This window comes from Mobula hypostoma, chromosome 1, assembly GCF_963921235.1.
Source record: "Mobula hypostoma chromosome 1, sMobHyp1.1, whole genome shotgun sequence".
NCBI lineage: Eukaryota > Metazoa > Chordata > Chondrichthyes > Myliobatiformes > Myliobatidae > Mobula > Mobula hypostoma.
The window spans coordinates 82902345-82915445 of NC_086097.1; the positions used below are offsets into that span (position 1 = coordinate 82902345).

The 13101-nt window shown below is 37.8% G+C and overlaps 1 protein-coding gene across 4 annotated transcripts in view; it reads left to right on the forward strand.

The window, feature by feature from the left end:
- Window positions 1–13101, forward strand: part of LOC134348431 (spectrin beta chain, non-erythrocytic 1-like) — a 334104-nt gene that overhangs the window by 281113 nt on the left and 39890 nt on the right. For all 4 annotated transcript variants that reach the window (XM_063051822.1, XM_063051803.1, XM_063051832.1 and 1 more), the window contains exons 31-32: window positions 2738–2859; window positions 4422–4500. In XM_063051822.1, the coding sequence (XP_062907892.1) occupies window positions 2738–2859; window positions 4422–4500 (201 nt within the window). The remainder of the gene's footprint in view (window positions 1–2737; window positions 2860–4421; window positions 4501–13101) is intronic.

A 13101-nucleotide genomic window follows, 5' to 3' on the forward strand; every position in this document is an offset into this window, starting at 1 on the left:
GGCTATGGGTAAGGCTAGGTAGCTCTAGGGTAAGGACATGTTCAGCACAGCTTTGTGGGTTGAAGGGCCTATATTGTGCTGTAGGTTTTCTATGTTTCCTCTTGAAATGAATGCTAACATCGTATTTGCTTTTCTCGCCACAGACGCAACCTGCAAATCAATCATTAGGGAATTCTGCACAAGGACTCCCAAATCCCTTTGTACCTCAGTTTTTCGTATTTTCTCTCCATTTAGAAAATAGTCAGCACTTTCATTTCTTCTACCAAAGTGCATGACCATACATTTCCCAGCATTGTGTTCCATCTGCCACATTTTTGCCCATTCTCCTAATTTGTCTAAGTCCTTCTGTAGCCTACTTCCTCAAAACTACCTGCCCCTCCAACTATCTTCATATCATCTATAGTCTTTGCAACAAAGCCATCAATTTCATCATCTAAATCATTAACATATAATGCAAAAAAATTGGTCTCAACACAGACCCCTGTTCAACACTACTAGTCACCATCTGCCAACCAGATAAGGGTCCCTTTGTTCCCTGTCCTTGCCTCCTGTCAATCAGCCACTGTTTTATTCATGCTAGAATCTTTCCTGTAAAACCGTGGGGTCATGGAAATTTTTACAGTATTGCTGCCAGCTCCTGAATGACTCACTTCTGGCACTGATTTCCTTGGCCAGCTGTGCTGTGGGAGACCTGACACAGATTCGTACACTAGTTTTCTTGTAATTGTGGCCTGTTGATCATCTGTGAGCTTAATTTCTCCAACTTCTGTAGCCTTGCCTTTATAGTTGCCAAAGTCTTGGCTTGAGTATTCCTTTCCTAAAACTTTGCATACTCAACTGTTTTTTCTCTATTTTACAATACTCTTAAAATTTAATTCTTTCACCGAGCTGCTCTTGCTTGTAGGGTAGTGTCCAATGTTGTGTTATAATAGTGCCTTGAGATGTTCTGCTATATTAAAAAAAACTTAAATGCATGTATTACTAGTTATAGATCCATATGTCTGTGGACACTGGGTTGGGAACCCCTATTCTAGATGTTGCTTTGGTTTTATAGACAAATACATAGCTGTAAATCCATTACTTTCTTTAAATGTACTTGTTTCCTTTAATTCCTCCAACTTCCTGCTGGCTTCCATAATCACCTGGTCCACATTTACTGGAGATTATGCTTATGCGGTTCACCAGATTGTGCAGTACTTTGCAAAAGTCTTCAGCACCCTAGATTTTTTTGATATGGGTTTCAGATGGTATGGTCTCCATGGGGCCCTGATCTCAACATCATTGTGGCTTTCTGGGATTACCTGGAGAGACAGAAGCAAGTGAGACAGCCGAAGTCTGCAGAAGAACTGTAGCAAGTTCTTCAAGATGCTTGGAACAACTGACTAACCGATTTTCTTATAAAACTGCATAACAGTGTAGTGTACCTAAGAGAATTGGAAACAAGAGAAAATCTGCAGATGCTGGAAATCCAAACAACACACACAAAATGCTGGAGGAACTCAGCAGGCCAGGCAGCCATTTATGGAAAAGAGTAGAGTTGATGCTTCTTTGTTTCTAATTCTCCTACTTTACTCTTTCTCTCCCTCTTGACAGTTGATACATGCTTGTTGGGATTGAATCATTTAAACTACAATGACCTCACAAGGAGTGAATTAGCCTTTTTAAATAGTGCTTATCTGTTGTTTGACCGAGAACTCGCCAACAACTCTGTTGTACCAATTACAACGATTTTTTTTTCAGAAATCTTGTTTCTTGAGAATTTCTTTGTTTTTCTGATAGACCATTTGAAGCTGAACACAATTATAATTTTAGACTACTCATATCACGTAGAAATTTTGAGAAACAAGAAATTAACTTTTATTGGATATAATGTGCTTAATTACATAATGGTGCTGACACTTTGCAATGGTTCAACAGAGCCAAAAATGTTTTTTTTTGATGATTTTCATTTGTCCTCAGTATCTGAGACTTTTTGCTTAAGTGTCTAACAATAATCAGCCAGCATTGATGGATTCCAGTTGCCCTGATACAGTTTCTCCACAAACTCAATGCAAGGAAGAAGTCTAAATGGGAATGCAGGAAATGAATCTTCAGTGACATGTTGTTCTCGCGGTTTAGTACGCTTGAAGCATGTCGTCAACCAGCCGCATGTAGTTTGATGCACTGTAGTTGGCAAGAAAATTTTCAACGGTATTGTTGAATGGCTTCCATTTGATTTTCTCCAGTTCCACTAGAAGTTATTCAAATTGCTTGTCATTGATGACCTGTTTGATTTGTGGACCAACAAAGATGGCTTCCTTAGTTTTGACATCAGTTATTCTGGGAAACAGCTATTGAAATCTTTTGTGGAAAATTAGAGCCTTTCTTTAACCTGTCCTACCATGCACCATTTGCCCTGCCTAAGCATGCCTGGACAAGATAGAAAACTCTTCAGCTTATATTGTGGACAAGATTTTAATTGACTTGAATTATGAACTAAAATAACAAATATCGGCAAGTTCAAAAAAAGGAATGGCGTGTAATATTGAAATTTCATGGTGATTTTCATGATCAGCAACCCAAAATCCATATGATAATTACCCAAAGTATTTGTTGTCCAGTGTAAAATAATGAAAATAATTTTATACCAAAGAATTTCCTGCAATGTCTTTGGTATTTTTCTGAAATCATAATTATTCTTTTGTGACTTTGCAGAACATTCAATATGATATACACTTATGCTGTTTCTGTCTTATAGTTGGAGTTACTGGAGGTTCAGAAAAGACAAGAAGCTGCCAGGCAGAGCAAGGAAGCCCAAGTACAGCCTGAGGCACAACTAGATCCTGAACAAAAAATACCTGATGCAACTCATGAAGAGAAGTGAGTATTAATATTCCGGGTGGCAACTTTGTAGTTTCTGTAGAAATTGATGTCAAGGAATGTAGAGAAAGGATTAGGTATGGAAAGTGGTTGTAGCTCTGTTGAGGATGACATTTCTAAACCAAATCCTGATTTTTGACTTGCCTCCTCCTGTCAAAAATGGATCAATGTAGGTTTACTGCCCACCAGATGAATGAGCCCATCTTTCTGGATAGTGTCACATATAATGTAGCTTCAAGGAGACATCTTTTACATTGCAGAGTGTGAAGTGATTCACATTGGAAGGTCAAATTTGAAAGCAAAATCCAGGGTTAATAGCAGGATCTTTAGCAGTCTGGAGGTACAGATCTTGAGGTTCATATCCATAGATCCCTCAAAGTTTCCACATAAGTTGATAGGGTTGTTATGGTGTGTTGGCCTTCTATACTCAAGGGATTGAGTTCAAGAGCTGCAAGTTAATGTTGCAGCTCTATAAACTCCAGTGAGACCACACTTGGAATATTATGTCCAGTTCAGACTACCTTATTACAGGAAGAATATGGAAGCTTTAGAACGAGTGCAGAAGATTTATCAGGATTTGCCAGGATCGGAGAGAGTGCGGTAGAACAGAGGGATCTGGGAATATAGATCCATAATTGCTAAATATGGCATCACAGGAAGATATGGTCATAAAGAGTCATTTTGGTACATTGGCCTTCATAAATCAGAATATTGAATACCGGAGTTGGGATGTTATGTGAAAGTTGTATAAGATGTTGGTGATGCCAAATTTGGAGTACTGTGTGCAGTTCTGGTCACCTACCCATAGAAAAAAATATCAATAAGATTGAAAGAGCTCGGAGAAAATTTGCAAGGGTTTTGCTGGGACTTGAGTTTCAGAGGAAAATTAATATGTTAGGGCTTTTTTCCCTAGAGAAGAGAAAAATAAGGGGAAATTTAACAGAATTATACAGAATTATGAGAGATATTGATAGGATAAATGCAAGCAGAATTTTTTTCACTGAAATTGGGAGAGAGTTCAACTAGAGTTCATAGGTTAAGGGTGAAAGGTGAAATATTTAAGGGCAGCCTGAGGAGGAACTTCTTTGCTCAGAGGATGGTGAGAATGTGGAATGACCTGTCAGCAGAAATAATGGATGGGGTTCGATTACAACATTTAAGAGAAGTTTGGATGGGTACATTGGTATTGAAGGTTATAGTCCAAGTGTGGATTGATGGGACTAGGCAGTATAACAGTTCAACACAGACTAGATGCGCCAAAGAGCCTGTTTCCATCCGGTAGTATTCTATAAGACTATGTCACTAAAACAAGTCATAGTGTTGTAGAACACAGAACTGTGCCTGTCACTTACCATATCCATGCCAATATTATTATCAATGTACACCAATTCCAATTGCCTGAATTAGGACTTTTCCTAAAATCTGATCAATTCTACTGTATTTAGATGTTAAGCACATAACCTTTTGAAAGTAATTTTGTTTATTTTCTTTTCAGACATAAAACACAGAATAGAAATGTTCCAGAGCCATGTTGATAGATAACACTTTCTCCTTTCCCTTAGGGCACAGAAAGAGGGGTGGAACATGGAAGTTCAGGAGGCAGCAGAAATAACCCCTCATGTAACAGAAGAACCATCACTGGTCAGTTACCAATCTAAATTCTGTCATAGTTCTCATCGTTTCAAGGCAACCTAGAGTGCCAACTGTCATCCTCTCTCAGCCCCTCTTGTTTTGGCGGTTTGTCCTTTATTTTAATCTTTCACCTATTTTCCTCAGCTACAAAAGTGTTTTAAAATTTAAAGAAAAGATGATGACCATGCAGCGATAAAAATTAAAAATGAAAATAAATGGGAATGATTCTCTGAATTGGACACCGATGCCTTCAGAACAAGAATTTGTCTTGGTTGGTAGCCAAAGCCCTGGCATTGTATTAGCTGCCCATTATGTGCTCTGTCTAATATTCAGTTCCATTCTTGCCTGCTTTAATTTACCATCCAAGATGAATTTCCACCCTGATTATTGCACTCAAGTTGGGGGTATGATGAATAATGAAGATAATGAATAATGAAGATAAAGCATCCCCCAAGAAATTTATATTATCATCAGTAAGTTGCATAATTGTGGAAACATAACCTACAGCAGCTCCAGCCAGATGCATAGCCTTCTCATATATGTGAGATGTATCCTATTCCATTTCATACATATGAGAATGCATAGTGGTTATAAAATTTGAGTTAATTCTATATACTGGTCACTAAGTGTGGTGTCTGTGTTATATCCATGATGCATTTAGATCTTTATTGCTCTGTGTGGGTTTTTACATTTGTAACTGGATTTCCATAATTCATCTTTTTACTTTACCTACAATAATGGCAGGGAAATATCTGCCAGTCAGTTGGGTTTTAACTGAAGTCCATGAATGAGGGAGGAAATGTCCACTGTAAATTATCTCTATTTACCCCCTTTCACAAGAAAGTTCATTGGACACCAGCCGTCTTTTGCACCAGCCATAGCATGTCAATGGTCACAGGTGTGACCCCATACAATATCTGTTTGGGCTACAGGGCACTTTGTCTCTACTGTTGTGCTAAGCAGTTGCCCTTAATTTATAACGCAGCTTGCAGGAAGTATTTTAGGCATGTTCCTAGTTTAGTTAATTCATCAATGAAATCTGGCAGGATTTGTGACTTCATTTTGTTAAGCTTTGAAATACTTCTGCCATTAATTTCATTATCCGCCTGCAGGGAGTTTCCAAAAACTGCTGCTAGAAATGCTTGGTGGTAATACCCAGCACGTGACCTGACGCGAGAGTCCCAGTGATCACTATGGCTGGTCTCCCAGGACCAGGCTTTCCCACTTCAGCTATGCTGCTGAAAACAATGTCCCCCAAATGCAGGATTCTCTATTTCAAAACCTGTGGCAATGGGGAACTCTATTCAGAGGGAATGAAGGTGCATGGTTGGACCAAGCACTATCCAAAGGAAGGAGAAAAAGACTGCAGCCAGCTAAGTCCAGGCTTTCTACCATTCTCTGACTCAGCCACAAAGTAGCCAAATACTGTAAATACTTCTAAGCTGTTTGGCTATTGTCAAGCTAATTGTTTCTAAATTATGATATTATCTAAATCATGTAAATGTATAAACCCACTTGTAGTAAAAATGTAGAACAAATTTAAAAATACAAGAAACAAAAATTACAACTGAAAATCTATGAATAAAATACCTCCTAAGCTCTTCTACTCACTTTTAAACACACTTCATCACTTAGTAATAATTTTGAAAAATAATCTCAAAGTTCATCCCATTCCTTTGACTAAAGTGGAACTGTAAAATGTAAATTTTAAGTAAAATAGCTGCCATACAGCATGCTTAGTGTCACCAATTAGACCATAGAACATTGGAGCAGAATTAGGCCATTCAGCCCATCAAGTCTGCTTACTCTCAACCATCCTCCTGCCTTCTCCCCATACCCTTTCATGCATAGTTTTACCAAGAGTTCATTGAAAAGTATTTTTACACCAAGAGCTTATCAACTAAATGTCCACACTGAGAAAAATACCTCAGGCTTTTGTAACCATTTCAGCCAAGCGGAAACAAAAACAATTTCTTTCCAGGTACAGCCTCCCAATCTGATCTCCAAGAAGTTTGCTCCTAAGCATTGAAGCATAAACTGTGTCTCCTGGATTTCTATATTAGCATGGGTATCCCCAGAATTGCAGACTTTGCTCTCACTCATACAGAGCGAAGTTAAGGAATGCTGATGAGTTATGAACATCTCTGTTTGGAGTTCTGGACATTGTATAAAACAATGGAATAAGAAAGAACTGCATCTTGTTTGAATGGAGGTGAATTTTGCATTTTGTGACAGAGAAAGAAAAATCAGGAGACTAACCCCACCTTCACTGCTAACTCAACTGAAAATAATAGTTTTCACAGGAAATGTTAATTATGAAGCAGGAAGTTTCACTTAACTGATGATAGTTATAAATCCACATGGTGCAGTGCCTCATGGATATAACAGTTTTGGCATTAACTGAGGGAGACCAATCAAAACCTGTCAAGAGCATTTACTGTATGTCATATTTTTATAATTCTGTTTCAATAAGAATTCTGCAATGCTCAGCATCTATTTAATCCAAAATTTGGTAGTGTCTACAAAGTGGAGGTCAAATTATGAGATTCTTTAAGAGCAGATTGGTAATCAGTTTGCTAAAATAAAAATGAGAAGTACAGCTGATTAAAGTTGCAGTATTCATTTTTCTGGGATTGGTTACTTGAGTAGTGTTTCCATAGTTACATTTACACAACTAAAGCTTGCAGTACCCTTTCATGTTTTATTGTTTAACTTCCAATGATATATCTGAAATATCTAAGAATGATGGTGGTGATCTCCTCTGAGGTGTTACTTTAAAACTGGGCCCAAGTACAAGTGATTCCTGTCTGAATAGAAATATATATATCCGACTTTAATAAATGGGGAGAGGGAGCAAGGTTACTTTTGGTTGCTGTGCATTAGTGATGTTATGAATGCAGCTTGAAAAATTCACATTTTGTCAGTTCTGTTGATGTTATGTCAAAATGAATCAATCAAATTCTGTTTCTGTCTTCAGTGGTTCAGAGCAACCAGAGGAAATTTCCATTACCACTCTGAGCTTGCTTTGTTAAAGATGTCATTGATTGAGGGGAAGGGGAAATGGTACTGCAGCTTTAAAGGTTATTTGAGTCCAAGAAGATTTATTTTTCCTCTCTGTGAAACTTGTCTGTGGGATATTTTTTGTTAACACAACCAAATTAGTGATTCCTGCAAGAGATTATGGAAAATTGTTCCATTCCAAAACCAATGCTGACCAATGTACTACTGTACTTCATGCAGATGAAATGCTTTTGATAGTACACCAAAGTGGTTGATTGAATCGGTAGGTACAAATAGGTGTGATAGAATGATTGCCAAGTGTAGATTTTTAAAATTCGTTTGCACACCATGTTGGAAATATCTTCATATTTGGTAATGAGACTCGTCATAGCAACCACAGTTCCTGTTGAATCAGTACCCTTTGGTTTCCTGCTCTCAGTCTGCCTTGCTTTGTCTTGCATAACAGTCTATTGTCTTGGGATGGCTTTTGCTCCAGATTAACCAAGTAACATTATCATTGCTGGCTCTGCTTGTATTTTTATAATATGACAAGCAATAATGAAGATTTTGGAGAAATGGCTTTGTTCATTTCACTCAGACTTAGTGCAAGAGTTGTTGGAACAAGAATCTGGTGATTATTTGGGAAATTAATAATAGGGTTATTTGTATTCATTATCCTTCACAAACCATCAGATGCAGACCTGCTTAGCTGTTCCTCAGTGATACAAATGTGATGCAAATTTGTACTTTGCTTTAAAGATTCTCAGGGAAGCATCTCAATAATTTTTGGATATACAAGTTCAGGAATTCTGGCTTTTTGAGAGATTAGTAGTCTGTCACTAATTCAGAGATCATGGAAGTGCAGCATTCTGCTCTTCCCAAGATCTGTGAAATGCACTCTAGTGAGGAAGTCAGTCATCAAAGAAAGAGGTGCGATATTGAAGCAGTAATCCACAATGCACACTGGCTTTAAGGTGGGAACCCACAGAGCTGCAGGATCGCTTCATGTGCCATTTTACATTTTGGGAGCATGAAGCAATATGATGGGATGAGGCTGAGGCAAGTACGCATGCTGCAGATATTCTCTTTTTTACAACGGACATACTAAGTTTTAACAGTAGAAACAGAGTGCACAATGAGTGCAGAATCAATGTTGATGGTTCAACTATGAAACTGAAAGAGGGAAAGGCATGCTCTTCAAAAGAGTAATAGATATTAAATTTCTGTAAGCATTCTTCTGCCTGTTTTCCTTCGCTCAGCAGAATAGTTCCTTAAACCCAGTTTAAGAAAAGCCTTCAATCTATAGAGAAACACTTGGGACTTCATATACTATACTGTACTGTACTGCACACCTTGCTTCAAGAGAAATAACAATAAAATAAAAGCAGCCCTTCCAGCCCAAGGGCAAGTTATAACCAGCAACAAGATTCAAATGGGTGCTTTTGAGACAAATATCAGGGGTGCCTAGAGTTAATAATGTGATCTCAAGCTGTTTTAACTCCAAGATCTTGCCTCCATGTCAGCAAATGTGACTTCATTCTACATCTACTGGTTTTGCAAGCTATGATCACAACAGACCAATTTATGTTTAGACTGGTATCATGCAAAACGGCATCATCGGTCCAATACTCCAATCAATCTTCTTTGTCAAAATGCTGCACTAGTGGAGCTCATCTATTGGGCAAATAGGAAATCGCTAAACCTAATCACGTCAACTTCAGAACCAGGATCACTCCAATCTCAGTCATCAAGTGGCATGATAATGCCGTATATGAATGTTCAGGGACCAAGATCAAGTCATTACTGCCTCATTCATGGACAGAAATGAAGGACCACAGCAAAATAACATGCTCAACCAGCTTGCATCTATTAAACAACACAGTTGCCAGACAATGAAGGTCCAGAATGAGATCTGGAACTCATGGACTACTTCTCCAGACACAGGAGCCACCTCTCAATGGAGACAGACATTGATGATGAAATTCACCATTGCATCAACTGAGGAAAAGTGTGTCTGAAGATTAAGATTTGAAACCTGGCACAATAGCTCATAGTCGTATGACCAGCAGTTATCTGATCCCTCAATATGTTTCTGAGAAATGGACTACCTACTGCAGGCATCTCAAAGCACTAGAAAGGCACCATATCGCTATCTCTGCAAAATTTTCTAAATCCACTGGCAGAATAAGCAAAGCATAGTCAATATCCTGTCCCAGGTCAACATTTCTGTGTTCCGCATCCTGATTAAATGCAGACAAATCAGTTGGGCAAACCATGTCATTTGCCTGCCCATCACTAGACCCTGGCACAGATACTTTATTCTGACAGTCATGGGAAGAGATTACCAGCTGGACTTCGGAAACAATTTAAGGATGCTCTCAAAACCTCCTCAAGGAAGTGTCCAACATCCCCACCAGCTTGTGGGAATCTCTGACCCATGACTGGTCAAAATGGAGATGAAGCACTCACCATAGCGCTGAGAATTTTGTTTTATTCTTTGGAACACACCACTTCCAAACTGTGGTAGATTCTACTGTTCCCACATTGGCTTCATCAGACACCTCAGTCTGAAATGAACGCTAGTAAATAAGTGAAAGATGTAGTGATACACTTATGAGTAAGTATATGTGTGTAGGTGTGTAGGGGAATAGGGGATCAGTGCAGGAGAAGCTAGAAACTGTAGAATCAAGGACCACTTCAGCTTTTCCACAGACAAAGAAGAAAGTAAAAATCATACTTTGGCTACTTCTGCTCCAAGTCTAGGCTTCTCTTTGTGTTGTCTTCAGCTGGTATGAAAGTCACTGTTCCTTCCTCCCAGTGAGGAGTTAAGATTGAATTTGGAGCATGTTAGTTTAAACAGATCTGCATTCTGCAGAAATGAAGGAAGATTGGTGTCTCTGCTATCTTGTAGACAGAGGGATTGACACAGGACATTTGCAGGTAAATTACTTGCTGATCAATTCCAATTGCCTATCTGAGCATTTCCATCTGTTAGGTTGGATTAACATTGATCTACCAGCTAAAAATGCCCTGAATGTGATTTTGTGGTTTCTTTGATTTTGTGATTTCTTGCACCTCCAGCTCACTCATTTACTGTTGATCTTTCAGTGGTGCTAAACGAGATTATAGGCAGAACCTGTTGTGTGTCATGAGGGAGATAAATCGAGGCTGTCCAAGTCTGTATAAATCTGTTTTATAAAGGTTGATTTTACATCACTTTATTTATACTTTACCACAATGAGACACACAAGCCTGTAGAAATGGTGTGAAAATTGGTAATAACTTGCCTTGAAGCTAATGCCATTAAAGTGGTCAATTGTCCAAAGGTCATTTGCTAGATGGAAATTTTCTGTGAGAGATCCATGTAAAGAAATGTGGTCCCAATTTCTTAGTTCAAAAAAAGGGAAAACGAACTCATCCAATCTTTTTGCAAATCTTTAATTCGATGCACTCTATTTCCCCATACATTTTAATATTGTGCTTAAAATGTATTGTTAGTTAGTAGCAATATATGGTTGTCAATAGAAGCAGATTTCAGAAGTGAGGAGTGTGCAGCTTTTACAATATCATGAGTTTACTGAAGGGGTGTGATTTCCGGTAAATGATTCCTTGCTGACATCCTTACTCAAGTACATCAAACTGGATGGTTGATAGCACAAAAGGCATTGAAGCCAAACATGATCCCGATTTAACCAGTGTCCGTATAGGTTTATATCCAAACTGTTCACCAAATGACAGCATAAATAAGCATAGAAAGATTTTCGTTTTTTTTTACTGCTCATTTTCTCTCTCCTTGGGGCAATGTAGCTCAGGCTGAATCAGTTTATTCAGCAAAGTCTTGATCAGACCTTGACTTCCACAGCAGCTGCTATTCACCGTGGGATCTACCATACAGAAACAGGCCACTCTGGCAGTGTCTGTGCTCCATGTATGCTTTACTCAGCTGAAGTATCAATAAACTCATAAATACTCTGAATCTCTGAACTAAATATTGTAATAGAAAATTCCTCATACAAGAGTATTCTGCAATCCAGTGGTGATTAGAAAGATATGTAGAAAGTTGCAAATGAAACACTGTATATTCACTGTTAAATTAAATCACATTCAATTTAGAGTGAGATAAATGGCCTGACAAATTATTTCTTGGTTATCACTAAATAAATGTATGGATTACCACCACAGTCCTTCATTATTATCAACGTTGGTCTTCATCTTTTCAGTACAGATAAATAAAATGACATTGGGACAGGAATTTCTCTCAGATCACAATCTTCATGTACAAATTTATGATGAGATGAACAAATGTTGTGTAAACTGAGTCTGGGATTCAAATGATTGTTTTTAACTCCATTGTGTCTTTCATGATTTTACAGCCTTAATTTCCAATATGTCTATTACTTTCGATACATACAGAACTACTTATAATGTTAATTCATATATAAATAGTGCAATAAAACAGACAAACAAAAGTAAGGCATTTATTCAGCTACCAGCTTCAAAAATATTCAAAGGAAAACTGGAAGTTTGCCATTATTGTTTTACATTTCCTGAGGGCAAAATTCCTTGGCCAAAATTAAAATATTCAATAGTTCCTCATCAACCAGTAGATGGTAGTACAGCAAAGCCTAATTTTGGCAGTGATGCAAAAAGGACATTAGTTTCCTTACAAGGAATTGGTTGTGGGTAGATTGAGGTGTGTGTGTGTGTGTTTTTTAAACTTTTACTTTGCTTCACAATCAGATTTGAAAGAAAAATATCAAGAAGCAATGCATCAATGAAATCTCTGTACTTTTTCTTTAATTATTGTCAGCATTTTAACGCTGAATGAAATTACAGAAATGGGATTATGTAAATAGTCTCTGCATCTTGAAAGTCTAACTATAAGAATGAAATTTTTATATGTGGAGTTATAAGCTTGTTACTAAGGCTTGTTAACTTTGACCTTGGTCAGTGTCACCAATCACAAATTATTTAACAACCCTTCTCCTTTTCTTATCACCTGCTGTTGTCTAGTCTGTTCTCTAGTACTAGTCTTCGGTCTTAGATTTCTTAATTCCAAAAGTGATTGACTTGATTAATTATAGAATATTAATTAAATGGGCTTAGTACTTTTATTCTCCTCACTGAGTATGAATGGAAGAACAGAAATTCCTCCCATATTGAAACACTAATGTGAGCTTCAGTTAGCAAGCTGTGTTTAACACAAAACATTAATACAACACAAAATTATCCTGCTGACTGCATTGCAGACTGTAATATTGCCTGGGAACTGAGGGTATAAACTCACTCAGATAGCTTTTTCAAACGTATTCTTCGTTTTTAACAGTTGTAAACAAAAAGAAAACTGTAGATGCTGTAAAACTGGAATGCAAACAGAAAATGCTGGAAATATACTCAGCAGGCCAGGCAGCATCTGTGGCAAGAGAAACAGAGTTGCTATTTCAGGTTAATGACTTTTTGTTCCAATCAGAAATCATCAAAACAAAGTAATTAACCTTAAATATTTACTCTTTTGCTCTCTACAGTTTCTGCCTGATATGCTGATTACTTCTAATATTTTCTGTTATTAGTTATGGCTGCCAGAGCCTGATCTGGTTCCACATACACATG